This window comes from Podarcis bocagei (genome assembly GCF_964188305.1).
Source record: "Podarcis bocagei genome assembly, chromosome: 15".
NCBI lineage: Eukaryota > Metazoa > Chordata > Lepidosauria > Squamata > Lacertidae > Podarcis > Podarcis bocagei.
The window spans coordinates 43,726,188-43,751,795 of NC_138141.1; the positions used below are offsets into that span (position 1 = coordinate 43,726,188).

A 25,608-nucleotide genomic window follows, 5' to 3' on the forward strand; every position below is an offset into this window, starting at 1 on the left:
GTAGATAAATAGGTACCGCTCCAGCAGGAAGGTAAACGGCATTTCCATGTGCTGCTCTGGTTCGCCAGAAGCGGCTCAGTCATGCTGGCCACATGACCCGGAAGCTGTACGCCGGCTCCCTCGGCCAGTAAAGCGAGATGAGTGCCGCAACCCCCGAGTTGTTCGCGACTGGACTTAACTGTCAGGGGTCCTTTACCTTTTATATGGAATCAAAGATTGGGAAAATCCAAAACAACAACAACAACAACAACAACATTAGGACAATACTTTTATTAGGCTGACGAGAAAGGCCACAAAAATAGTGTGAAAGCTCTCGTGTTCCCCAGGAGTCTTTGGCAGGTTGGTAAAACAGAGTGTGGGGAGAGGGAGGTTTGAGAAAGGAAAAGCATCGGCTGATGGCGAAACCACAGGCCCCAGGTCACGGTCTTAAGATGGAAAATGGGAGCTGATGGCAGGAGTAAAAGATTGGGTGGAAAAAACACATTCACAATCTCAAGCTGGCTATGAACTAAGCCATGTGGAGTACGAGGTTGCCTCAAAAAAGCCACACAAAGGCCCAAGAGGCTCCCAAATAAAATCCATCAGTGCTTTTTTTCCCTAGAAAAATAGGTGCCGGTACTCACCATGAAGTTGTTACAGTGAATGCCACACTTTTTAACAACAAAAAGAGAGGTGCCGGTACTGTGTGCCCTTGAGTACCCCCGGGGGGGGGAGTGCACTGAAATCCATAATAGTGGTTTTCAGGAACCCAAGACTACGGCAAAAGGTTTATTTGCAGCCTACAGCAAGGAATACATTGATAAAAAGAAGCTGAGGTCCAATGTGACTGTGCCTCACGGTCTGAGGAAGGTTACCCATCGTCCCATTCCAGAATCTCCACTTCGTTCTCAGGAATCGCACTGCTCTGCAATCCTATTTTTGTACTTTCTTTTGAAAAAACCACACTGGAAGGGGGTGAAAAGAGAGCAGAAATAAGCCATGGGGAATCCGGCTAACGTGTTCAATTTTTTTTTTTAAAGCAACAACAATATTTTCAATTTTATAGGCAGAGAATAGTAATAGACGCCTTTCATGTTTGTAAAAGAACGTGATGGGAGAGTTCTAATACAAAATCCCACGGACGGGGGAAGGGGAGGCTGTGGCTCTCAGGAGGTGGTTAGACTCCAATTCCCATCAGCACCAGGTAGCAGGGCTGATGGTCATGGGATGATGGGAGCCGGAGTCCAGAGCCACAGGTTCCTCATCCCTTTATACACATGGGAAGGCGCTTTATACAGAGTCAAGGCACTGACCCACCCAGCTGAACTACAACTCCCAGCACCCCTGACCCTGTTGGCAGCTGGCGCTGCTGGGAGTTAGAATCCCACAACATCTGGAGGGTACCATGTCGTCTCCCTGCTGATGGGCAGCGACCCTCCAATGTTTTAGGCCAGTGTCTTACCCAGTCCTGCCTGGAGATGTTGGGGGTTGAACCAGAGACCTTCTGCATGCCAAGCAGGAGCTCTAACACTGACCTAGAGCCCTTGCTGTATTTTAATATTTGGTTGGAAGCCGCCCAGAGTGGCTGGGGAGGCCCAGCCAGATGGGCGGGGTATGTATGTATGTATGTATGTATGTATGTATGTATGTATAAATAAATAAATAAATAAATAATTTTATTTTCCCCAGGTGGCGATGTGGGTTAAACCACAGAGCCCAGGACTTGCCGATCAGAAGGTCGGCGGTTCGAATCCCTGCGATGGGGTGAGCTCCCATTGCTCGGTCCCTGCTCCTGCCAACCTAGCAGTTAGAAAGCACGTCAAAGTGCAAGTAGATAAATAGGTACCACTCCGGCGGGAATGTAAACGGCGTTTCCATGCACTGCTCTGGTTCGCCAGAAGTGGCTTAGTCATGCTGGCCACATGACCCGGAAGCTGTACGCCGGCTCCCTCGGCCAATAAAGCGAGATGAGCGCCGCAACCCCAGAGTCGGCCACGACTGGACCTAATGGTCAGGGGTCCCTTTACCTTTACCTTATAAAACCCTTCTGCTGTGGTCTGTACCAAACCCCCTTGATGCTCCCTCAGAAACTCACCCCCTGGTAGCAGCAACTCAGACATCAGCATCTTCCCACTGACAACATCCTAAAACAATCTGGACCACCCCCTACCACGAGCCCAAGCGCCCCAGCACCTCTGGGAGAGGTCGATTCAGTGGCCCAAGTCCTTCTATATTGCTCCTTGGCTGAGCTCTGTGCAAAATCTTTACTGAACCCCTTTAATTAAATCTGCCAGGGCAACCAATGCATTTTACGTCCTTTTACTCCCCTGCGATTAAAATGCCTCTATTGCTCTCAGTGTGGCCAAACATTGTGCTGCAGCAAGCAAAACCCGCCAGGAACTGACCCCAGACATGATGTACCCTTTTCGTCTTTGGAGCTCGTGACATGACTACAAGAGTCTGAAACGTCGGTGCCCGTTTTATTTCACTCTTTGCTGCTCTTATTATTTTATCCCGCTGTAGTCATTTGGATAATGCATCCGACGCGCTTGTTACTTTGCTTCTTCAACGCTGCTCATCGACCGTGACAGTAAATATTGGATTTGACTTGATCTAGCCTATTTTTAAAACACGGCTCCGTGGAAGGAATACTAACCTTATAAAGAACGGCGGTAATTAGCAGCAGCAGCGCCAAGCCGCCCACAGAGCTGCCGATGAGGAAGGGAAGGAAATCAAACACTTTCTCCTTCAGCAAGATCACCTTGATCTACGGACAAGGGGCAAAACAGAAACAAGGGAAGCGGATGCATTTTGCAGGGGAAGCGATCCTAAGACCTTGAGGCATTCAGCGCTCTGCTACAACCTTAAATGTTAAATGGTTTTTTAAAAAATGAATTTTATTAGTATTTTCCACACAACAACAACACGAAAGATATCAAAAGATAACAATACACAACACACAAAAATCAACATTCGAAAACTAAAAAAGACAACAACAAAACAAAAAACAAACAAATCCATCTTACAAGTTAATATCATAAACACTAAAACAACAACAAAACATTGACTTCCACCAATCCCACAGCACCTCCTTTATCTCTCATTCTGTCTTCCTGTTTTCTTTATCCTCTCTATCCTAACATCTAGATAAAAATCCTTCTTTCATATCCTTTCACTTCACAAGGTTATTCCAGACTCAGCCAGATTTCTGCCCTCGAACCTTGACTTTTGAGGTATTCATTTAGGCACTCCCATTCTTTTTTAACTTCACTTTTTGGTTTTTGTCTTATTATATCTGTCAATTTGGCTAACTCTAAGTATTAAATGTTAAATGTTTAAATGTTTCCGCTCCCTCATAAACGTGAGTGGACTGCACATTCACAGCTGCCTGGGTGTGTAGGTGTAGAAAAACACAGTGAAAATCCAACCATAAGATAATAAATAATGCTATTAAACATTTGCTGCCCTTTCGTGACCCCCCACAACCAGTTGCAGAGGGACGCTGCTCCCCAGGGCCCAATGATAGGGCTGGCCCTGCTGTGCTAAGGACTGAGAAGAACCCCATTTCTCACTTTCGGTTCACTCTTCCCTGTGGAAAAGGGCCTGAAGTGCCTTGCCTCCCGCCAGTTACCTCTGTTTTGTAATTTTCCGCATTCAGGCCCACGTAAAGGTTCCTGTTGAAAACGATTTCCCCTCGAACCAGCAAGTCAGTCCTGTTTTCTAAGACCTAAAAGGAAGGAGCGGAAGAAGCGACAGCAATGTTTATGACACCCAACTGGAATTTCCCCCATCGTTCTGCCCGGACACTGAGGTCCAGCGCTGAGGGTCTTCTGGCAGTTCCCTCACTGTAAGAAGCAAAGCTACTGGGAACCAGGCAGAGGGCCTTCTCGGTAGTGGCGCCCGCCCTGTGGAACGCCCTCCCACCAGATGTCAAAGAGATAAACAACTACCTGACATTTAGAAGACATCTGAAGGCAGCCCTGTTCAGGGAAGTTTTTAAAGTGTGACATTTTAATGTATTTTTAATCTTTGTTGAAAGCTGCCCAGAGTGGCTGGGGAACCCAGCCAGATGGGCGGGGTACAAATGATTAATAATAATAATAATAATAATAATAATAATAATAATAATAATAATTCCAATAGTTAAATGAGGAAAGCCAGTATCGGCCAGGCGTGGGGAACATTTAGCCCTTCTGCTGTTTCTTTACATATTTACTGCATTTATATCCTGACTTTCTCCCAAGCTGGGATTCAAGCCCCAGCAAGCATGGCCAATGGCCTGAGATGAAGGGAGCTGCAACAGTTCAGGGGTCAGAAGTTCCCACACCTGGTGTAGACAAAGATAGATCAAGGATCTGATTCAACACAAAGCAGCTTTCTAAATTTCAAAGTTTCTCCATGGTGCAGAGAGGGGACTATTAAGGCTACGCGGACCAGATTCTAGCCTCTTGGGTCAAATTTGTAAAGACAGGGTCATCTACCTGTTGATCACCTGACGCCACAATTACATCAAGGGACTGGGCACTTTGAAATCCCAAAGTCGGGACGTCAAAGCACCTGAGGATGTCAAAGCACTCACCAGTTTTTTCCCAGGCTTCACAGTTGCACTCCCTGCAGAGAACTCATGCAGTCGATCTAGCAGGCTTTGGGCTGAACAGCCAAAGCCTGTTTTCTCTTGCCAAAGCACAACCAGGAGTGCACTTTGAGGCTTCCAGTCATGCCTGACATCACATATGATGCTGGCTATGGGGTTTAGGGGGAAACAGCCTCACCGGTCCATTCTGAACCTCTGTCAGGCCATGTTTGGCCCGATGGCCAGACATTCCTCACCCCGATCTACTACTCAGTGGTGGATCTTTGCCCCTGGAAAAGAATCTCTCCCCGCAACATATACCTGTAAGGAATTGGCTAAAGGTAGCTCTGCCGTCAGAACCACGTCCTCCTTCTCCGATGTGATGGTACAACTCACGAGCTGGTATCCAACGCCCTCGCTGTCCTGACAGAGAAAGAGGCACAGTTGTATTTCAAAACAGAGCGGAAGAGAGACAATAATTGTGCACAATGCAACTCCACCTTCACTGAAGGATCTGTTTTAGAGAATCCTGGATTCACAAACTCTATTTCCAATGTCAATACTTTGTGTAAACTCTGTCTGGAACTGTGTGAAAACAAGCTATTACTCAGGAATATGACACTCTGGTTTGCCTGACTCCACCTAGTATGTGATGTAACCCTGACACTTATCCCAGATGACCCTGAAGGTCCTTCTCCATGCCAAAATGCAAACTTTTAAGAAGAGTTGTTTTTACTTAGTTCTGGGTCCTTCACCTCCTGACAAAAGGGGAGTGGGACTCTGTTGCAACGGATACAGTAGTTAAAAAATCAGCTTTGCTTTCACTTGATTTCTGCCTCAGCTCATTAATCTCTGACTGGTAATGAACTTGGGGAGTTGGGCCATCAAAAGGCACCATTTCTCTGGTAACAATTTGCAACGGGCCTGTTTCTGGTAACAGAAGCAGCCTTTGATTGTAACCCACAGATTTTGGTTGGTAGAAAAAAGTCACCTATTAATTACATTTGGGTTTTGTTTGCTTTGAAAAAAACTAAAACTCCTGGTTATTTGGTTTTTTCACTCCTGTTTAATTTCTCTGTCTCCCCCCACCCCACCAATTTTTGTATGTATGGATTTCTTGTAAGCTGCCTTCTTGAGAGGCAAAAGGGCAGGAGTATGATCAGCAAACATGCTTCCTCCCTCCACAGCCCTATTTTTACCTTCGAGTCTGTGCGTCCAAGGTCTGTTTTGCACACAGTGGTATTCTGATGAAAGAGGAGAAAAAATGAATGAAACAGGGTTGTGTCCAGTGTTGGTCATACTCAGAGTAAGCAACACGGGAATGAATGGGCATGGTCTAATTTCAGCACTAATTTCAGAACACTTAATTTGATACAACTCATAGCACTTAGGCCATGTACACAATATACCTTTAAACACATTCCTTATCTAAAAGAATTCTGGGAACTGTAGTTTGTTAAGAGCTGCTGTGAATTGCAACTCTGTGAAGGGTAATCCTTTGAGGGAAACGATGTTTGAGTGTGCTTTATATGTATAGAGCTTGTGCAGTATTAAAGTCGTACAGATTTCTGATCATATACTGTTGCCTCTTTTAAAATAATAACATTGGCTTGTACCCAATGTTACTCCTACTCAGAGAAGACCCACTGAAATTAAAGGACAAGGTAGAAGCTGTTGCTGCATCAGTGAGAGCCTGATGACAACATCCTATCTTCACACTGGTATTGAAAGGCATACTGAATCTGCAAACCCTCCAACATTTCTCCGATGAAAATAGGGACGCCCCGTTCCATAATGATAATTTTACTATTTATACCCCACACATCTGACTGCGTTTCCCCAGCCACTCTGGGCAGCTTCCAACATATATAAAAACATAATAAAAACATTTAACATTAAAAAAGACTTCCCTATACAGGATTGTCTTCAGACAGCTTGGGGATCGGATAACTCCATACCCTCCAATGAAAACAGGGACATCCTAAGGAAAAGTGGGACATTCCGGGTTCCAATCAGAAACAGCTTCTCTAAATCAGGGATGCCCCTGGAACATAGGGATAGTTGGTCTGAATCTGACAGTGGAGGTAGGCTTCATAGCCTGTGGCCAATTGAAAGCCTCATCCGCCATGAATTTGTCTTAATCCTCAAAGGGCCATAGATAGGAACACAAGCCCTCTCCACCAAAAAGCCAAAAAAAGAAAAGTGTTTTATTGCTACCTTGTAGTCCAGAATTCTCATGCCCCTGCTACAAATGTAGGGCTGATTCTAGAAGGACCTTTAATAAATTGATAAATAAAAAATAATAAAAAATAGATTGAGTTTATTTTGATGCTTCCTTTCGGCTTTGGGGACAACAAACATCCACCTCTTATAAAAATACAATCAAAAAATGGGGGGCGGGGGCGGGGAAGAAGGCAGTTTACAAAACAGGCCAAGGAGGTCAAATAGAACAAAAACCAACAATTTGGCAAACACAGAATGAATTTGGCATTACAAAAAAACACAAAAAACCCCAACAACACATATTGACTTAAATACGTTTGTACAGAGGAGAAAGTTAGCAGATGGTAGAAGTTCCAGCTGCTGGTGCTCGTCTTACTGTACACCAGGGACCTCAGCAGCCTGGCTTTAATTACTTGGTTAATTACATGTTTATTTGAACAGTACAGTGATAAACAGCTGATACAATGCTCAACCATATAGTTTATGGTGAGCTCTGGGGAGGCAGGTAATGAGAAACTTTATTTCTAATTATTAGCAATTTTCAAATGTATCATTTCAAAGGGCATTAACTATTTATTTAATTAATAAATAATAATAATAATAATAATAATAATTTATACCCCAGCCACTCTAGGCGGCTTCCAACAAAATATTAAAATAAAATGTGCTTAATGCGCCACCTATTGCAGATTGCTGTGTTTGGAATTCATTTTAGTAGCAGCAATTTAAAAATTACACTGTGCAAAGCAATCCTGAGGGGGGCGGAATTCATGGGGGAAACATTAGTCAGGATGCAAAGGCAGCTGGATATAAACGTTTCAACAGGCATTCTAAGGTGGTTTTCTGTTCTCACGATGGATTCGTATTTTCTTTGAAGTTTGTGCACCCTGCTTTGAAATCCTGAATATTAAGAATATAAAAGCAATAAACGGAAAAGAAATATTTTATTTTTTCAGCGCTAGTTATACTCAAGAGTTGACCCATAAAAATGAATGGGCTTAACGTTCATTAATTTCAATGGTTCTGTGCATAAAAGTACATACCACCCATTTATTATTTATAACACACACACACACACACACACACACACATATATATACATATATGTGTGTGTGTGTGTATATATATATATATATATCTGGAGCAGAAAGAATAATCCCGCCACACACCCTCAACTGAACGCAGCTTTCCCCAGCCTGACCCTTCAAATGGCGACCAAGAACCCAACCCGACGCGAAGGTGTAGAGCGTCGTCCTTATTCCCCTTTCCTCTAGGGGCCGTCAATGAGGAAAGAAGCGCGGGACGGCGCTCCCTACCATAGAGACGGGAAAGGCAAGACGGTAATGGGAAGGAGCAAACCGCTCCCCAACCCCACCTCTTCTCGAAAAATCTCGCGAGAGGCTTGCGCCGCGTTCCCGATTGGCTGCGGTAGCCGCGGAAGCCTCTCGCGAAGGCAGCTTTAAGGGAAGTTCCGCCGGAGTTCTCGCGAGAGCTGACTTTGAAATGGTGGCGGGCGCGCCGAACTCCGCTCCGTAGCCTAGCGAAGGAGAAGGAACCCGCCCCTCGAGGGTCCCGCCCCCTCGCCCGCTTCCGGCCGACTACTTCCCGTGTGGGGTGAGGGGCGCTCGGGCTGGGCCTCCTGGTTCCGCTCGCATGGAGCAGCCTCGGGCCCGGCTGCTGAGGACATACTCGGGGCTGCGGGGGGGACTAGGCCGAGGCGGACAGGGCGCGGCCTCCGCTGCTGCCGCTCGCCGGGCTGGGCTGAGGCGGCTGCCCCCTCCCGCCCCCTGGATCTCGCCCCCGGTGGACCGCAGGCACCTCTTCAGCAGCAGCTGCTCCTCCTCCCTGTCCTTCGAAGAGGCGGCTGCCTCTTCCTCCTTCGGAGACCTGAGTTGCCTGCCCCCCAAGGCGGCCCAGGAAAAGGCCCCGGCTGCCCCTCCTTCCTCCTCCGAGGACTCCGATTTCCTGCCACCCAGCAGGAAGGCCCGGCTGCGCAAAAAGCCCCCCAGCAAGAAGGACACAGCCAAGAAAAAGGGAAAAGGGGCCAAGGAGAACAAGGCCCCGCAAGGAGAGCTGGGGGGCCGGCCTGCTGCCAACAACACCTTTGTGCCCCCTACCCCGCTACGCAGGAACATCACTCAGCGCCGCCGGAAGCCGATCCAGAGAGGGCTGAGTATACGGTTCCCGTTGCTGTCGAGCACCCCTGAGCTGCCGCAGCTGGCAAAAAGGGATTTGGAGGAAGAGGGAGGCAAGGAGGGCATCCTGCAGGGCAGCAGCCCTGTCTTTTACGCCTGCTGCTTTCATCCCGACGATCTGCAGGAAGTGTTGCGAGAGGACTGCTGTCGTGGTGGCGGTGGCGATGGCCTCTCTGAGCTGAGCTCAATGAAGATGGATGGGGATGCCAGGGAGATGGGAGGCAGCTTGGAGCTCTTCACCCTGGAGGATGTCCCGAGTCTACAGCGGAAGTCTGTGCACGAGGATTCCCAGGCTGAACCTCTGCCAGTGACGTTATTTCAGCCGCACTGCAGCAGCTCACCCCATCCACTGTTCAAAAGCAGCTCTGCCTTGCAGTCTTGCAATTCCTGCAGCGAGACGGGAGCATCTTTGCAAAACAGGGAAGGGCTCACAATCTCGCCGGGGTGTTATGGGGTCAGCCCCAGTCAAAGCCCGGGTGCAGATCATGGCCAGAGCCTCCCAGGGTCACCAAAAGAGCGTCTTTCGGGTGTTTTCCAGCTACAAGCCAATTTGCATGATGACAAGATTTACCTCTGCTTGCCAAAAGATGCAACGCCTCTTGCTAACAAGAGGCAGCGTGTCTCAGTTCAAGCATTCACCAGTTCTCCAAAGGCAGTTGGTGAGCTGAACGGAGCGGTCTCGGAGGAAGGGAATGATAGCATAAAAGACTATAGTAGCCCCCAGCTTCAGCCCACTGTGCTCCTGGACAGTCGGGTGGTGCCAAACTGGTTGGCTAGTCAGTCCACCAAAAAACAAGCAGTAGTCCAGCTTACTTGGAAAAAACAACATACTTTGCAGTCAGATTCTCTCTGTGGCCTATCTGACACCAGCAGAAAGTTAGTCCCCACCTGTAGCACTGTAGGCACTGGTCGAAAAGCCTGCATCAGCGGATTCAGTACCAGTCGATGGGGACAACGAGGGAAGCTTGAGAAAGCAAGGCAGAAGAGAAACGTGGGGCGGAAAAGGCAGGCTGATCCTTCCCTCCTTCAGGAACGCTTGAAATGCAACAAAACGGAAGACTATCTTTCCTCGTCAATTCTGTCTCCAGAGTGCTCATTCAAGAACTCCAGCTTGTGGCGCAGGATCCGGGCTTCTTTTTCTCTCCACAAGAAAAAGATCATCCTGTCCGAGGTGGAAAGCTTAAGCGGCAGCATTGCCAATGCTTCTCTTCCGTCCGTGATGGAGACTCCCAAGACCCCCTTCACTCAAAAACTGAGCTACTCTATATCCCCTTCCTCCTCTATGGTCCTGCTGTCGTCCATGACCTCTTCTGCCATGTCAGAGATGGTTCTAACGGATGAGGAAAAAGTCTACAGGGAATGCCATCAGAGTGGCCCCATCTCCTTTGAGGAATGCATCACCCCCGATAAGATGCAGAAGTGTGAGAAAATTGGAGAAGGTGTTTTTGGGGAGGTTTTCAGGACAGAGGGTGAAAGGGGTCTCACAGCTTTAAAAATAATCCCCATTGAAGGGAGCGACCAAGTCAACGGAGAACCTCAAAAGACCTTTGGTGAGATCTTACCCGAGATCATCATTTCAAAAGAGCTCAGCCTTTTGGCAGATGAGGAGGTTCACCAAACGTCTGGGTTTATCAGCTTGCATTCCATTCACTGTGTCCAGGGCAGCTACCCTGACCATCTCCTGGCTGCCTGGGATGAATACCACAGGCTGAGAGTGTCTGAAAACGACCGGCCAGACTTCTTTGGAGACCAGCAGCTCTTTGTGGTCTTGGAGTTTGAGTATGGAGGCATGGACCTGGAATACATGCAGAACCGGCAGCTGAACTCTGTACTGGCCTCCAAGAGCATCTTGCACCAAGTCACAGCTTCGCTGGCTGTGGCTGAGGAAGCTTTGCACTTTGAGCACCGAGATCTCCACTGGGGCAATGTGCTGGTGAAGAAAACCCCCTTAAAGAAGGTGAGCTTTAGATTGAATGGGGAGACCCACACTCTCCCCACCCATGGCATCCTTGTCAACATTATTGACTACACCTTCTCCAGGCTGGAGAGGGATGGGTTAACCGTGTACTGTGACCTCTCCACTGATGAGGAGATCTTCCAAGGCAGAGGTGACTATCAGTTTGACATTTACAGGCAGATGAGAGAGGAGAACGCAAACCGCTGGGCTGACTACTTCCCCCACAGCAACGTCTTGTGGCTTCACTATTTAGCAGACAAACTTCTGAAAGAGGTGTCTTACAAGAGGAAGCCAACAACTTCCTCCTTGAAACAAGCACACAAGCAGCTCAAGCTGTTCTGTGAGGAGGTTCTCAGCTTCAAGTCTGCCACAGATTTGCTGAACACAAGCAGTTTCTTTCAGTGATTAAACCGAGCCTTGTGGTTGTCGAATGGTGAAACTTTCGGGTGCTATTGTAAGCACGCAGGTATTTCTTATGATTTATGTATATAATAAAAGATAAGGCGTTTTTTCCTCTCAACTTTTAGTTTCACCTTTGGTCAATTGCAATGGATCTTCAAAATAATTGGTTTGTGTTTTGTCTAATAGATTTCAGCCTAATTTACACCTCCCCTCCACCAAATTGCTTTCAGTTCAAAAACATTTAATTCAGAATTTAGGTCCATGCATCTTTAATTAAAGCCTTTATTCTAGATCTTTTTTTAAAAAAGAAAACTTGCAGGATTTTATCCTTCAATGTTATAGTTCCTTTAAAAAAAATAACATGCAGACTGTAGCTAGTTTAACTTTCACAGTATTAAACCTGTTAAGAGCACTTCTTTATATTGGTAAAGATTTATATGGCGTCCAACTTGTATGTATGTACGTATATTTTTTATGATTGTATTTTTGTAATGGTTGGAACTATACAGTTTGTCTACTATAAATTGTACCACACCCATGTCTCTTTAGTAGGACCCTTGAGGTTCATTGGCTCTCCTCTCTACCTGCCCCGCCCCAGCCTAGTAAACCCAGAGGTCACATAAATGAACCACGTCAGTCTAGCCAGGTTTTACTTAATCCCCAGGCTACAGAAAAGGTGCTGTTCTACAAGTCCCATCATCCTTAGCCACTAGTCATGCTGGTTGGACTGATGTTGTAGTTCAGCAACATCTGGAGGGCCAGAGAGGTCCCCCCCACCTGTTGGGCTGAAGGGTGGTGGTGAGCTACAGATGTGAGGGTGTTCCATTGGGGGAATCACAAACTGCTCCCCCAAACTCAGCCTGCCTTCTTACAACCAAGTCCAGGTTGCCAGCTTCCTTGGCATGGAAGCTGGCAACCTACTGTATTTTTCGCTCCATGAGATGCACGTTTTTCTTCCTAAAATGTAAGGGGAAATGTCTGTGTGTCTTATGGAGCGAATGCGTGGTCCCTGGAGCTGAATTGCCCAGGGGCAAAAAGCAGATCGTACTTTTTTTCTTCTTTTTTTGAAAGATGGAAGTGGGTGTTGAAACAAAGCCGCTGATCGGGGAGAGAGATAAGGGACGTTAGAGATAAAGGAGACTGCCTGGGAACAGGGAGGTAAAAGCCCATGGATCCTCAGGAATTTTGCATTGGGCTACCCCAAACTCACCGTCAAATCACATGACTGTGGCCACTGCATGAACCACAAAAACCATACATCCACTGTTTAGTTCAGAATATTTTTTTTCTTGCTTTCCTCCTCTAAAAACTAGGTGTGTCTTATGGAGCGAAAAATATGGTGATTCTAGCATGGGCTAGAATTAGTTGGCTTTTGCTGGCTCTGACTCCACTCCCCGTTTGGGCTCCCTGCCTTCTCTGTCTTAGCAGCCCGAATGAGCAACCAGCCACCAGTGGTTGGGGAATGCCCCCTTAAGAGGCAGTGGAGCAGATGCTGGCACTGCGCTATCATCCCAGTAGCTCCATATCTTTATAGCAATACTCACACGTGCTTGTTTATTTTTTAAAAAAGTGGGAGGAAACCAGAAAACTTACCTGCACCCCTGCCACGTTCTTTATGCTTGCAATCTGGCGGTTGTCTATGTTGAGAGGGACCCAGATACGCAACTCAAGCTGTGCCCCAAATTGGTTCCCTGTGATCTGCAAAGATTTTTATATTTTTAAATATAAAACACCGACATCAGGTAACAGTGAACCTTTGGGATGAGAGGAAGAGTACAGCGGCTTTGTACCTACATTAAAGGTGAATTGGGTGCTGTGGGAGGATCTTTCATCCAGACTCACATACACATTTGGAAGCTGCCTGTGGACAAACATTTTTAAAATAAATTAATTGGACAGCTGTTTGATCATTGCAAAACAAAGCATCAGCAGCGCACAAGGAGCAGAGGGAACTTGGGTGTTGCACACACACTTCCTTGCATTCACGCCACCTTTGTCTTCCTTGGATCTATTCGAATCTGCCCACACACACACCAGAGGCTTTTCTAGGATACTAAGTGTTTATGGTGGTACCCTCCAGATGTTTGACTCCTGACTTGTCACTGGCCAAGCTGCTGGGAGTTATTTTTACTACTTTTTTATTTACTACTATTTTGTTTAATCTATATACAGCTTGAAGGGAGGGGAGAAACAACCCTCTAACATTTGGAAAAGCAGAAAACAAAACCTTAAAATTATCAACTGAAAACAGGTTTAAGGTAAAGGACTCCTGGACGTTTAAGTCCAGTCAAAGGCGGCTATGGGGTTGCAGCACTCCTCTAGCTTTCAGGCCTAGAGAGCCAGCGTTTGTCCACAGACAGTTTTCTGGGTCATGTGGCCAGCATGACTAAGCCGCTACTGGTGCACTGAGGACTGTGATGAGTGCCAGAGTGCACGGAAACGCTGTTTACCTTCCCACCGCAGCAGTACCTATTTATCTACTTGCACTGGTGTGTTTTCAAGCTGCTAGACTGGCAGGAGCTGGGGCAGAGCAACGGGAGCTCACCCCGTCGCGGGGATTCAAACCGCCGACCTTCCGATCAGCAAGCCCAAGAGGCTCAGTGGTTTAGACCACAACATTCAAAAGAGGATCAAAATCAAAAATAGCTTAAACAGCTAACTGCCCAAGTCCTGCTCATTTGTTTGTGTCCAAAGAGACATTCTGGTTTTGGCTAATCCTGAAGACTCGACCTGGTAAGGATGGCGTTCATGGCATATTTCACACCCAGGGAATGGTCTTCTCTCAGGGCTGTGCTGTTTTTGTTGGCACTGTGAAAATCAAACAGATGAGCTGTATTATTCATTTATATCCCACCTCTTTCCCCAGAACGGGACTGTTACCGTTCTGCAGTACCTGATGACTCTAAAACAGCCTTCTCCAACCTAATTAGTGGCCTCTGGAGATCCCAGCTCACCCACCCACCCCAATCTACTTTGGCAATGCGCGTTAATAAAACACCAGGCATAAAAAACTAATGCGCCAAGCATGATCATTTGCCCTGTCAGAGTCAATAGTTTTCAGCAGAGACTGACCACTTACTTGGTAACGTTAAGCATGAAGTTAGCGGATTCTGTGGGGAATTTTTTCCCATCTAGTTGCCAGGTCACTGAAAAATTTGCCTGTGCAGCAAATAAGAGAGAGAGCAAGAATTAGATCATGAGTAAAAAAATTCCTTCCAGTAGCACCTTAGAGACCAACTAAGTTTGTTATTGGTATGAGCTTTCATGTGCATGCACACTTCTTCAGATACACTGAAACAGAAGTCACCAGACCCTTATATATAGTGAGAGGGTGGGGAGGGGTATTACTCAGAAGGGGAGTGGGAATGGGTGATTGGCTGATAGGTGTGGTAAACCTGTTGACGACTGCAATTGGTCTTACAGGAAAAAGCAAGGGGTGAGATGGCTAAAAACAGCTTATCATGTATAATGAGATAAGAATCCAATGTCTCTGTTCAGACCAGGTCTCTCCATGGTTTTAAGTTTGGTAATAAGTAGCAATTCAGCCACTTTCCAGTTTATTTCTGAAATTCTTTTGTAATAAGACAGCTACTTTGAGATCTTGTATAGAATGTCCTGGGAGATTGAAGTGTTCTCCTACAGGTTTCTCTGTCTTGTGATTCCTGATATCAGATTTATGTCAATTTATCCTGTAACTAGGGACGCAGATGGCGCTGTGGGTTAAACCACAGAGCCTAGGGCTTGCTGATCAGAAGGTCAGAGGTTCGAATCCCTGCAACGGGGTAAGCTCCCGTTGCTCGGTCCCTGCTCCTGCCAACCTAGCAGTTCAAAAGCATATCAAAGTGCAAGTAGATAAATAGGTACCACTCTGGCGGGAAGGTAAACGGTGTTTCCATGTGCTGCTCTGGTTCGCCAGAAGCGGCTTAGTCATGCTGGCCACATGACCAGTAAAGTGAGATGAGCGCCACAACCCCAGAGTCGGCCACGACTGGATCTAATGGTCAAGGGTCCCTTTACCTTTACCCTGTAACTAGATAATGAGTATTTAAGCAAAATAATCAAATCCTGCACTCGTCCTTCCACATTTAAGCTTTGATGGGCAGCCTTTGAAACAGCTGTTTGGTTTGACTCTCGCATTGGTTGCCAAACCTACTGACACATCTGGCATTCTGAGAAAGCACTGCGGGTGCTGCGTATATTAATATTCTCGTGACCGTCTGAGCGGCTGGAATGTTCGGCAAACATTCCATGATGTCATGCAGCAGCTCAGCCAATGGCTGGCAGAGGGTGGGTGTCAAAGGCAACAGGCAGAAGTCTAGGGAGCAGCTGAATGCCTGCACAAATTGAACTTACGGTAGATTTCTTGAAGATCGGATGGCCAACCTTGCAGCGCAGAGATGAGAACAAAACTGAGACTGGCTGAGGTGCGTCACAGTGGATGACGGAAGAGGAAATCTGTTGAGACATGGGGGGAGGGGCAGAACAGGAATCTTCCTTCAATCCAGAATGTCCCAGAAACCCCTTTTGATACAGCATGCACCTGAGGAAATAGCTAGGGACGTGAGACAGTGCCTTAAACCACGTCAGACCCTTCAGCTATCTGTTCTGACCAGTAGCAGCTTTCTAGGGGGTCTGGCAGAGAAAGGGCCTTTCCCATCAGTTTAACTGAAAATGCTGGCAGTTAGAATTGGGACCTTTTGTGTGCGAAATAAATGCTATACCACTGAGCTGTGGCTCCTCCCCCCTAAAAAGAAAACAAGATTCCAGTCATCATGGTTCTGAATTAAACAGAAAGCTGCCTTATACCATCTGTGTTTCATACCTGGAGATACTGGGAACTGAGCCTGGGACTTTCTGGGCGCAAAATAAAGTGAGATTCCTGTCCTCGTGATTCTGAATATACCTTTTCCCCGTGTGAGACCCTTGGTCATATAGCTCAGTACTGTCTGCACTGACTGGCAGTGGCTCTTCAGGCTTCCCAGCACGGAGTCATCATCCCAGCCCTACGTAGAGAGGCTGGAGCCTTAGGCACGCAGAGCAGGTGTTCTGCCAATGTGCTATAGCCCCCCCTACCTGCCCAAATTGGGGTACAGAAGACCAGTTAAACACTGGGAAAGTTCAAAGAAAGACATGACCTCTTGGAAATTTTTATAATGGAGGTTTGAAGGGTACTGCACAACCAGAGACGTCATGTGGGAGTTGTCGCCGCTGTTGGACAGATAGATTTTCATTGCCAGTTCCTTGGTGGAGCCAACCACCAGCTCCTTCCTGTAATGAAATAAGAGATACTATTTCAAGACCCGCAGACACTGTAAAAACAGCACAAGGTCTTGTGACATCTTAAAAACTGAAACTTTTGTCAGACAGCCCAGATCACCACCTATGGGACCGCCTCTCCTGGTATGCCCTGCGGAGGACCTTAAGGTCCACAAATGACAACATTTTGGAGGTCCCAGGTCGCAAGGTGGTTAGATTGGTCTCAACTAGGGCCAGGGCCTTTTCAGTACTGGCCCCGACTTGGTGGAACGCTCTGTCCCAAGAGACTAGGGCCCTGCGGGAGTTGACATCTTTCCACAGGGCCTGCAAGACAGAGCTGTTTCGCCTGGCCTTTGGTTTGGACTCAGTCTGACCCTTATGTTTCCCTCCCCTTATGGTCTTGATCTACCTGTTACTTTTAAAATGAGGCTGCATTTTAAATTGCATTTTAATTGTATTTTAAATTGCCCCCCCCCCCCGCATTATATTTTTACTGTGATTTTATTGGTGTTAGTCGCCCTGAGCCCGGCTCTGGCTGGGGAGGGTGGGGTATAAATAAAATTTATTATTATTATTATTATTATTATTATTTATTATTATTATATCCAGAAACGGTAGCGAAAGTGGGATCGCTGATAACCACCATGATACCATCTTGAGCCCAAATCATCATGAATGCACAATAAAAAGTATGTCTGGAAAGGGACATTTTTGGTTAAATTTATGCGCTTCCTCTACAGCATAGGCTCAGTGAATGGATTTTACTTCTCCCTATTCTAAGTGGGGTCACAGTTACACCATCTATGAAAAGCACTTTGATACCACTTTAAGTACCGTATTTTTCGCTCTATAACACACACCCGACCATAACACGCACGTAGTTTTTAGAGGAGGAAAATCCGTAGGCATGCCACCCGTAGGCATTCCCTCCATAACACGCACAGACATTTCCCCTTACTTTCTAGGAGGAAAAAAGTGAGTGTTACGGTGCAAAAAATACGGTAGTTATGGCTTCCCCCCCAAAGAATTCTGGGAGCTGTAGTTTGTAAAGGGAGTAGTTAGGAGGTCCCTATTCCCCTCCCAGAGCTACAATTCCCAGAGTTCCCTGTGAAGAGGGACTGACTGCTGAACCACTCTGGGAATTGTATCTCTGTGGGGGGAATGTGGGGCTCCTAAGAACTCTCAAGGCCCTCAACAAACTACGACTCCCACAATTCTTTGGGAGAAGAAGCCATGACTAGTGGTAATATAGCACTTTGAGTTGATGGTGCGAATGTGGCCCAAAATGGGGCCTTCCTTCCTGATCTGATGGCCAAAAGCACATTACAAAAATAAAAACACATTCAGAAGACTCACTCCATTTCAACAGCTAAGCTCAAGCGAGGTGTGCAGACGGACTTGTCACCACAGTCTTCCATGACTGGCAGCTGACAGGGATGTCGGGAGTCAAAGGGACAAAAAAAGTGTATTATTATCATCTTTATCGCTGTGGAAACTCTTGAAGCCAACCAGAATTCAAGCAACCTCAACCCTTCCCAAAATGGGAATGGCCCATGTTAGTCCTTCTCAGAGTAGACCCTCTGAAATTAATGGCCGTAACTCACTTAGGTCTACTTTGTGTAGAAGTTGGTTGGCTACAACCTCACTGTGTGTGTCATCTCACATTTCCAGACTCACAACAGTCCTGCAAAGTAGGCCACTCTGAGAAACAGTGACATTTTTGTTTTGGCAAGCCTAGCCAGATGCTTAGAACGTTGAGGCAATTTTAATCTGTTTTAGTATTTTCACTTTTAAAGTATGGCTGTTGTTTTTTCTCGATTTTATTGTTTGATCTTTTCATAAACCCCTGAGGCTTGTCTGTTTTTTGAAATCAAACAGTGTATAAATTTTATGAAACAAAATAATAATAATAATAATAACATAAACCCAGTGAATTAATTGTTTTACATTCCATTTGGTGCTGAAGCCCATAGTATTCATATATCAATGGACAGATACGCTGGCATCAGATACCTAGTTTCGGTATCTGGTTTTTTTGAACTCCTTAATTTTGCATATGGAAGACAGTGGTGTCTACCAGGTCTCCCCTTTGGACTTGGGTTCTCTTGGTTGGGAAGGACACTTTTGACGGCAGTTTGGTTTCTATGCAAGCTCCTCCCATAATATTTGGCCAGGGCTGACAACTCAAACAGCAGCCAGAAAACTGTAAGTGGGACCACATCACACACCTTTCCAGGTGCCTTTCTCTGGTGGAATCTATAAAAAGGTGCAAAAAATCCTTTTAAAAAAAATGTTTTGAAATATATATTGAATTTGCCATAGCTCATCATCGCCATCTAGTGTCACATTTGTATAATGCACTTTACAACACTTAAAATGTTTTATTTGCAGTGTAGCTGAGTCCTCAGTTTAAGCTTCAACACCACACAGAAGCACTCTTGGGCACTATGCCACAAATTAACAGATTATTATTATTATTATTATTATTATTATTATTTTATTTTATCATCATCATCATTATTATACCACCTTTCATCCAAAGCTCACAGGGCAGTTTGTAGTATAAAGATTAGACAAAGGTAAAGGTAAAGGTAAAGGGACCCCTGACCCAGGTCCAGTCGGTCCAGTCGTGGCCAACTCTGGGGTTGCGGCGCTAATCTTGCTTTATTGGCCGAGGGAGCCGGCGTACAGCTTCCGGGTCATGTGGCCAGCATGCCTAAGCCGCTTCTGGCAAACCAGAGCAGCGCACGGAAACGCCGTTTACCTTCCCACCAGAGCGGTACCTATTTATCTACTTGCACTTTGACGTGCTTTCGAACTGCTAGGTGGGCAGGAGCAGGGACCGAGCAACGGGAGCTCACCCCGTCATGGGGATTCGAACTGCCGACCTTCTGATCGGCAAGCCTAAGAGACTCTGTGGTTTAACCCACAGCGCCACCCGCGTCCCTTAGACAAAGTTAAGTCCCCTAAAAAACCATTATTTATATCTTGTTACCTGGAAATCCACTTCAGGTTTCTGATACGTATCAAGCATAGGCTTGGGGTGGTCCAGGACTTTTCCGTCAGGGTCATGAAGCTCGTAAGTGAGGCGGAGAGTAATGTCGGAGTAGCAGTCATCAGTGCAGGGCTGATATTGAAGTTGAAAAAGAGACAGGTGACTTTGCAAGCAAGCCGGGCAAGGGTGGGGAACCTCAGGCCCAAGGGCTGAATGCGGTCCTCCAGATCTCTCCATCCGGCCCCTGGGACTCTCCCCAAAACCACACCTCCTCCCTAACCACACCCTCTCTCCTCAGACCACACCTCTCACAAGCCCACCTTGGCATCCTCACTGAGTGCATTTTCCTGGCTGGAAACGTGTCTTTAATCTGCCTTTTTGCTTGACTGGCACGAGACACGAGTGGACATTTCCTTTGTTCCTATGATCAAATAGTCCGACCCAGCTGAACACAGCTTTCTAGTTTTATTCCTGCTCTGGTCAAGTTCAAAGCATGACGGATGGGTGAACCTATCGTTTTTTTTCGAACCGCCAACCTTCTGATCAGCACTTTGCAATTTCCAAATTCTTCAGCATTTTATAGTGCGAATTTCTCTTAACACACCCATTTTTGTATGCAATTTTGCACCCAACTCTACACAATTTTGCATTCCCTTCCTTCTCACCCCCTCCCCCAATTTCCATATGTTGTTTTCACTAATACATGCCTGTTAGGCACACTTTACCCTAGTGCATGCATTTTTGTAAACATACTTAGCCAGAAAAGTGCATTGCAAGATTTCAAGAAGTGTGGTTTTTAAAGGATGTCTTTATTGCAGTCCAAATATTGTCTCGGAATCTGTAAATTAGGCAGGTTTACCTTTGAACATCAAATGAATAAACACCCCCCCCCCTCATTCCAACAGAGCACACAATATACAGCTCTTTGTTTAAAACTAAAAACAAGGTGCCAGTCCACATGGTTCTGAATTGAGATTTCTCTGCATGCAGTGCACTTACAGAAAATGTCATGAAAATGATGTATAGATGGTATCTAACACCATCAAAACTTGTCAAAATATATAGGACAAGAACTAATGAATGTTGGAAATGTAAAGAAAAGGAAGGTATCTTTTACCATATGCGGTGGACTTGTAAAGAAGCAAAGGCTTTCTGGGAAATGATATATAATGAGTAAAAAAATTTGTTTAAAAACACTTTTGTTAAAAAACCCAGAAGCCTTTTTATTGGGTATAGTAGGTGAAGAGATACTAAGAGAAGATAAAAGATTGTTTATGTATGCGACAACAGCAGCAAGAACTCTTTCAGCCCAAAAATGGAAACAACAAGAAGTACCAATGAAAGAAGAGTGGCAGATTAAGATGATGGACTTTGCAGAATTGGAAAAACTGACAGGAAAAATCTGAAACCAGCAAGATCAAGTATTCCAAAAGGACTGGAGTAAATTTATATGATATTTGGAAAAACATTGTAAGCTCCCTTTTTATACTTATTTATCCCTTTTTATACTTATTTAAATTTTGAGGTATTTTGTTATGAAATTAATCAGATTTGAAAAATGTATAAAATGCTGGACATAAAGGTTAATTTTAAAAGCCAAAAGACGGGAGGGAAGGAAGTCAATAGGCTCTAGGGAGCCAGAGAGTAAAGTGAAAAATAATGATGCGATTATATATTGTTAAACTGAAAGTTAATAAAAATCATTTTTTTTAAAAATGAACCTGCCTACAGCGCTTCTGCTAACCTGAACTACAGATCAGACCCCACGGAACATTCTCCAGGCAGATAGCACTGGGAAGCTCAAATGCAGGTAGCCGTTCCCTGCTGATTGTCCCCAATATTTGATACTAACAGGTAGATTGCTTCTAGACATGGAGTCTTTGTTCAGCTAGTGACAGACCTGTCCTCGATGCATGTTGACTTTGCAGCAAAGATGGTGCTCTCAGGTCAACGTTTATGACTTGGGGGATCTCCACCACGGTGTCCCTCCCCCCAATTTTAGCTGCTGCTTGGGTGGGCACCCACAGCGTAGAACTCGCTTTCTCCTTGCACTCACCAGGATGTGGAGCTGCAGTTCGGGACAAGAATCCCCAGTGTAGGAGGTGTCGCTGCTGCTGGAGAATGTTTGGTCCTCAAACTGCACTCTCTTCTTTTCCATCTCAACATCTAAATCCACAGTGTAGCGAAGAAGGAGGTGGGGCAGCCCTAGGAGAAAGGAAGAAACGCTTGGCAGTGGGGAGGATGGTGAAAAAAGTCCAGGGATTAAAAAATTATTATTATTATTGTTGTTGTTGTTATACTGCCCTGTACCTGCAGGTCTCAGGGTGTTTCACAGGATAAAATCACAACATAAAAACGCAAAATACATAATCAAAATAAAAACAAGAACAACCCAATACAGTGGTACCTTGTTTCCCAAACTTATGTTAAATCGTTTTTGTTAATTTTCCAATAAAAAACATCCAATTAACATATCAAATTACAATCCAATTAAAATAAAAAACTAAAATAAAAAAGACCAAATTATCATCCAAATCATAATTATTAATTTTTGGGGACTTCCCATAGTCTGGACCTTGAAGCATATCTCCAAATCTCAATCCTGCCTCTCCTCGTTGTTTCCATATTTTCCACATCTCGATTTTAACGCTTTAAAGTTCTCCGTCTCTGGCTCTACAATTCTGAATCATGTCAGATATCACATATCCTTTCATCCATCGAGTACAGCTTTATTTGTGTATATATCCTTTGGTTCTCAAACTTAATCTGTTCTGGAAGTTTGTTTGACTTCCGAAATGTTCGAAAACCAAGGCGCAGCTTCAGATTGGTGCAGGTGCCCTGGAAACAACAGCCGACAACCGCATCGGACATGCGGCTTTCGAAAAACGTTCAGAAATGGAACACTTACTTCTGGGTTTTTGAGAACTAAGGCGCCACTGTAACCCCCCCCCCAAAAAAAACCAACAACACCACATATATTTTAAAAGGGCACTGAATCAATAATCTGCAACCTCCAACAGAAATGTGAACAGAGTTTAAGAATTGGGGTGTGAGAAGCAGAGAGAAATCGACATGGCAGATTCATCCAAAATACAAAGTCTGAATGGAAAATGAGAGCGGACTGCGCCTTTGCTTGACCTCCAACTGTAGCTTTGCAGAGCTGTTAGAGTACTCCACAGCAGCAGAAATATAACTTCATTTTTGTTTGCCACTAGAGGAAAATTAAATGCCAACCGTATGGCACAGCTGCTGCTGCGTCCCTGTTGGGCTAAAGTTAAGCGCTGCTAAAATGCTTGCCATGTGGGTGTTCATTACCTGACCGCACGGTCCCAGGAGGGGAAACCCTATTGAAGCACAATCTGGTCGTAACGACGCCGTCGAAATGGACTATTCTCCCTGGGGTAAAGTGCATGGTGGGTTTCAGTCGAAGAATTGGCCTGGAGCTAAATGGAAGAAGAGGGAAAGAAAGATAGGCTCGGCTTTAAAATCAAACCCCAAAGGCAAATGGAAGCATATAATATTTCAAGGACGGCTACTTTCTTGGCTGCCTCAGCAGATCTCTACAAATCAGCAGCCGCCTGGGTGATTATGGAGCAGAATATGGTTGGTATTTGGGCAGTGAGATGGGTAAGTGAAAGGGGCATAGTTTAGGGGAGTGGGGAACCTCTTGGGCCAAATGTGGCCCCCCAGGCCTCTCTACCTGGCCCTTGGAACCGTCCCTAGGTCTCATCCCTCACTGGCCCTGCTTCACATCCTCCTTAAGTGGCTTTGCCCAGCTGGAAATATGTCCTTGAACTTTGATAATGTCTCTTGCTTGTCTGGATGGAGAGTAGAGGGGTGTTCGTGTACAAAGCAACCTCCTATATAATAGGGTTGGGCAGTTTCTGGTTTTCAACATCGGAATAAATCACCAGCTAGACATTGCGATATACTGATATATCACGATATCTGTAATAAGGTTGGAGCTATCTAGAGGCATTGGCTGGCTTCAAGGTCCGTCCATCCGTCCCCACATTGTGATTTTTGCAAAGCACACAGACATCCTGATTCGCAATAGATTTGTCAGGTCAAAAATGATGAAACCAATATCATGATATGGATTTGAAACTGGAGGGAAGCGGGTGGTGCTGTGGTGTAAACCACAGAGCCTAGGACTTGCTGATGAAAAGGTCAGCGGTTCAAATCCCTGCAATGGGTTGAGTTCCCTTTGCTCGGTCCCAGCTCCTGCCAACCTACCAGTTTGAAAGCACGTCAAAGCGCAAGTAGATATATAGGTACCGCTCTGGCGGGAAGGTAAACGGCGTTTCTGTGCGCTGCTCTGGTTCGCCAGAAGTGGCTTAGTCATGCTGGCCACATGACCTGGAAGCTGTACGCCGGCTCCCTCGGCCAATAAAGCGAGATGAGCGCCGCAACCCCAGAGTTGGCCACGACTGGACTTAACTGTCAGGGGTCCTTTACCTTTTTTATTTTTTAGATGATACATCGTCCAGCCCTAACACACATCCTGATTTGCAACATATTGCCAGGTCAAAAACTATGAAACTGATATCACAATATGGACTTTGAACCGGCTTTGAGCGATATATCAATAAATCGCCCAGCCCTACTGTGCAAAGATTAATTTTTAACCCATTGCTCTGCCCACTTGTACATCTGCCCACCCCCCACCCTGCCCCAAAAGTTGATCAGAAGGGAAGGAGGTTATTGGGCTGAAAAACATTCCCACTCCTGATCTGGAAGGGTGGGAAGGCTGAAATTCTCCATCCTTAGCCTAGAAGCTGCTGATTTGATCAGCTCTGTAACATCCAACTCTCCCAAATTTACTCAGGACAGTCTTGCACACCAACACCTGCAGCACGGACCCCAAATTGCCAACCCATGCCTACTCTCATGACTGCATGGAAAAGGGGGGTGAGTTCTGAATTTATTTGGCACGCTGATGCTAGACATGTTTTTCCCCGACAGCTGAAAAATGTTTTTTGTCTACAGAAAAACTCAGCTCAAGAAGACTGCAGACCAGAGGGGTTTTTAGTCTCTCTTTTCTCCAGGAGAAAACCCAAAGATCATTACGACCTACCGGAGCAAAGTAACAGAACCTAATGATCCAACAATAATATCGGGGAGACCGTCCGCAGTGAAGTCCAATCCACCAGCCACGGACCTTCCAAAATACATGAGTCCAGGCGGACCGGTTTGAGCAGCTGTTATCCTCTGGAATCAGAAGAGGGAAATAGAAAAATGGGGTACAGCAGGAGTAGTGTTTAGTGTGCTGAACTAGGGTCCCAGAGACCAGCCTTCAAATCCCTAGTCGTGAAGCATAATTGGTCTCTCGGATTAACCCACCTAACAAGATTGTTGTGCAGGTAAAATGGGGTTGGAGCAGGGTTGCCAGCAATTGGCTGTCGGAAACAGTGTCCGGGCAGAAATCACTGAAACATCCAGGGAAAATCTGGACATATGTCAACCATGTCAACTGTCTTTTTTTTTTTTTTTGCGATTGCCTTTAAAATAGGGAACTTTGGGCAAAACTGAAAAAAGTTCAACAGCTTTTAGGGAAGCTTTAGGTAAGCTTTTAATGTTTAATAGACTACATTGGTACCTCAGGTTATGTACTTAATTCGTTCCGGAAGTCCGTACTTAACCTGAAACTGTTCTTAGCCTGAAGCACCACTTTAGCTAATGGGGCCTCCTGCTGCTGCCGCGCCGCCAGAGCCCGATTTCTGTTCACCATTTTTCAAACTTCAGGGCTTGAACTTCCGTTTCTTAGAACTCCTGGAATGCTCAGCGGCAGGGAGGTCTCTCTTCAGAGTCCAACAGTAGTCAGCCATCATGACTGCGTCCCAGCGACCCTGATACCTGGTCTCCATCTCTTTCATGTCCTGATGGAATCTCTCCCCCTGCTCGTCACTCATTGAACCCAGATTCTCAGGAAACCGGTCCAGATGTGAAAATAGGTAGTGCATCTTGATGCTCATGTTGCAGCCCAGGTTTCTGAAAGCAGTCAGCATGTTGTTGACAAGTTCTGCGT

General features: G+C 45.8%; 2 protein-coding genes across 2 annotated transcripts in view; one reads left to right on the forward strand and one right to left on the reverse strand.

Moving 5' to 3' along the window:
* Positions 1 to 737: 737 nt before the first annotated feature.
* ITGAE (integrin subunit alpha E) overlaps positions 738 to 25,608 on the reverse strand; it is a gene marked incomplete at its 5' end in the record, with an annotated part of 70,630 nt that continues 45,759 nt past the window's right edge. Inside the window, 16 exons of the mRNA XM_081173272.1 lie at positions 738 to 944; positions 2,636 to 2,746; positions 3,611 to 3,706; positions 4,874 to 4,975; positions 5,752 to 5,796; positions 12,923 to 13,027; positions 13,124 to 13,190; positions 14,060 to 14,137; positions 14,409 to 14,488; positions 15,683 to 15,784; positions 16,465 to 16,597; positions 17,942 to 18,012; positions 19,581 to 19,712; positions 21,637 to 21,785; positions 22,896 to 23,023; positions 24,658 to 24,791. Of these exons, the coding sequence (XP_081029398.1) occupies positions 888 to 944; positions 2,636 to 2,746; positions 3,611 to 3,706; positions 4,874 to 4,975; positions 5,752 to 5,796; positions 12,923 to 13,027; positions 13,124 to 13,190; positions 14,060 to 14,137; positions 14,409 to 14,488; positions 15,683 to 15,784; positions 16,465 to 16,597; positions 17,942 to 18,012; positions 19,581 to 19,712; positions 21,637 to 21,785; positions 22,896 to 23,023; positions 24,658 to 24,791 (1,590 nt within the window). The 3' untranslated portion in view covers positions 738 to 887. The remainder of the gene's footprint in view (positions 945 to 2,635; positions 2,747 to 3,610; positions 3,707 to 4,873; positions 4,976 to 5,751; positions 5,797 to 12,922; positions 13,028 to 13,123; positions 13,191 to 14,059; positions 14,138 to 14,408; positions 14,489 to 15,682; positions 15,785 to 16,464; positions 16,598 to 17,941; positions 18,013 to 19,580; positions 19,713 to 21,636; positions 21,786 to 22,895; positions 23,024 to 24,657; positions 24,792 to 25,608) is intronic.
* Positions 8,277 to 11,877, forward strand: HASPIN (histone H3 associated protein kinase). Its single transcript, XM_081172014.1, has one exon. It carries the CDS (start codon positions 8,429 to 8,431, stop codon positions 11,330 to 11,332), a length of 2,904 nt encoding a protein of 967 aa, XP_081028140.1. The 5' UTR covers positions 8,277 to 8,428; the 3' UTR covers positions 11,333 to 11,877.

Bases quoted from the DNA above. Each gene is read 5' to 3' on its own strand.
- HASPIN (XM_081172014.1), top strand. From the start codon at position 8,429: ATGGAGCAGCCTCGGGCCCGGCTGCTGAGGACATACTCGGGGCTGCGG.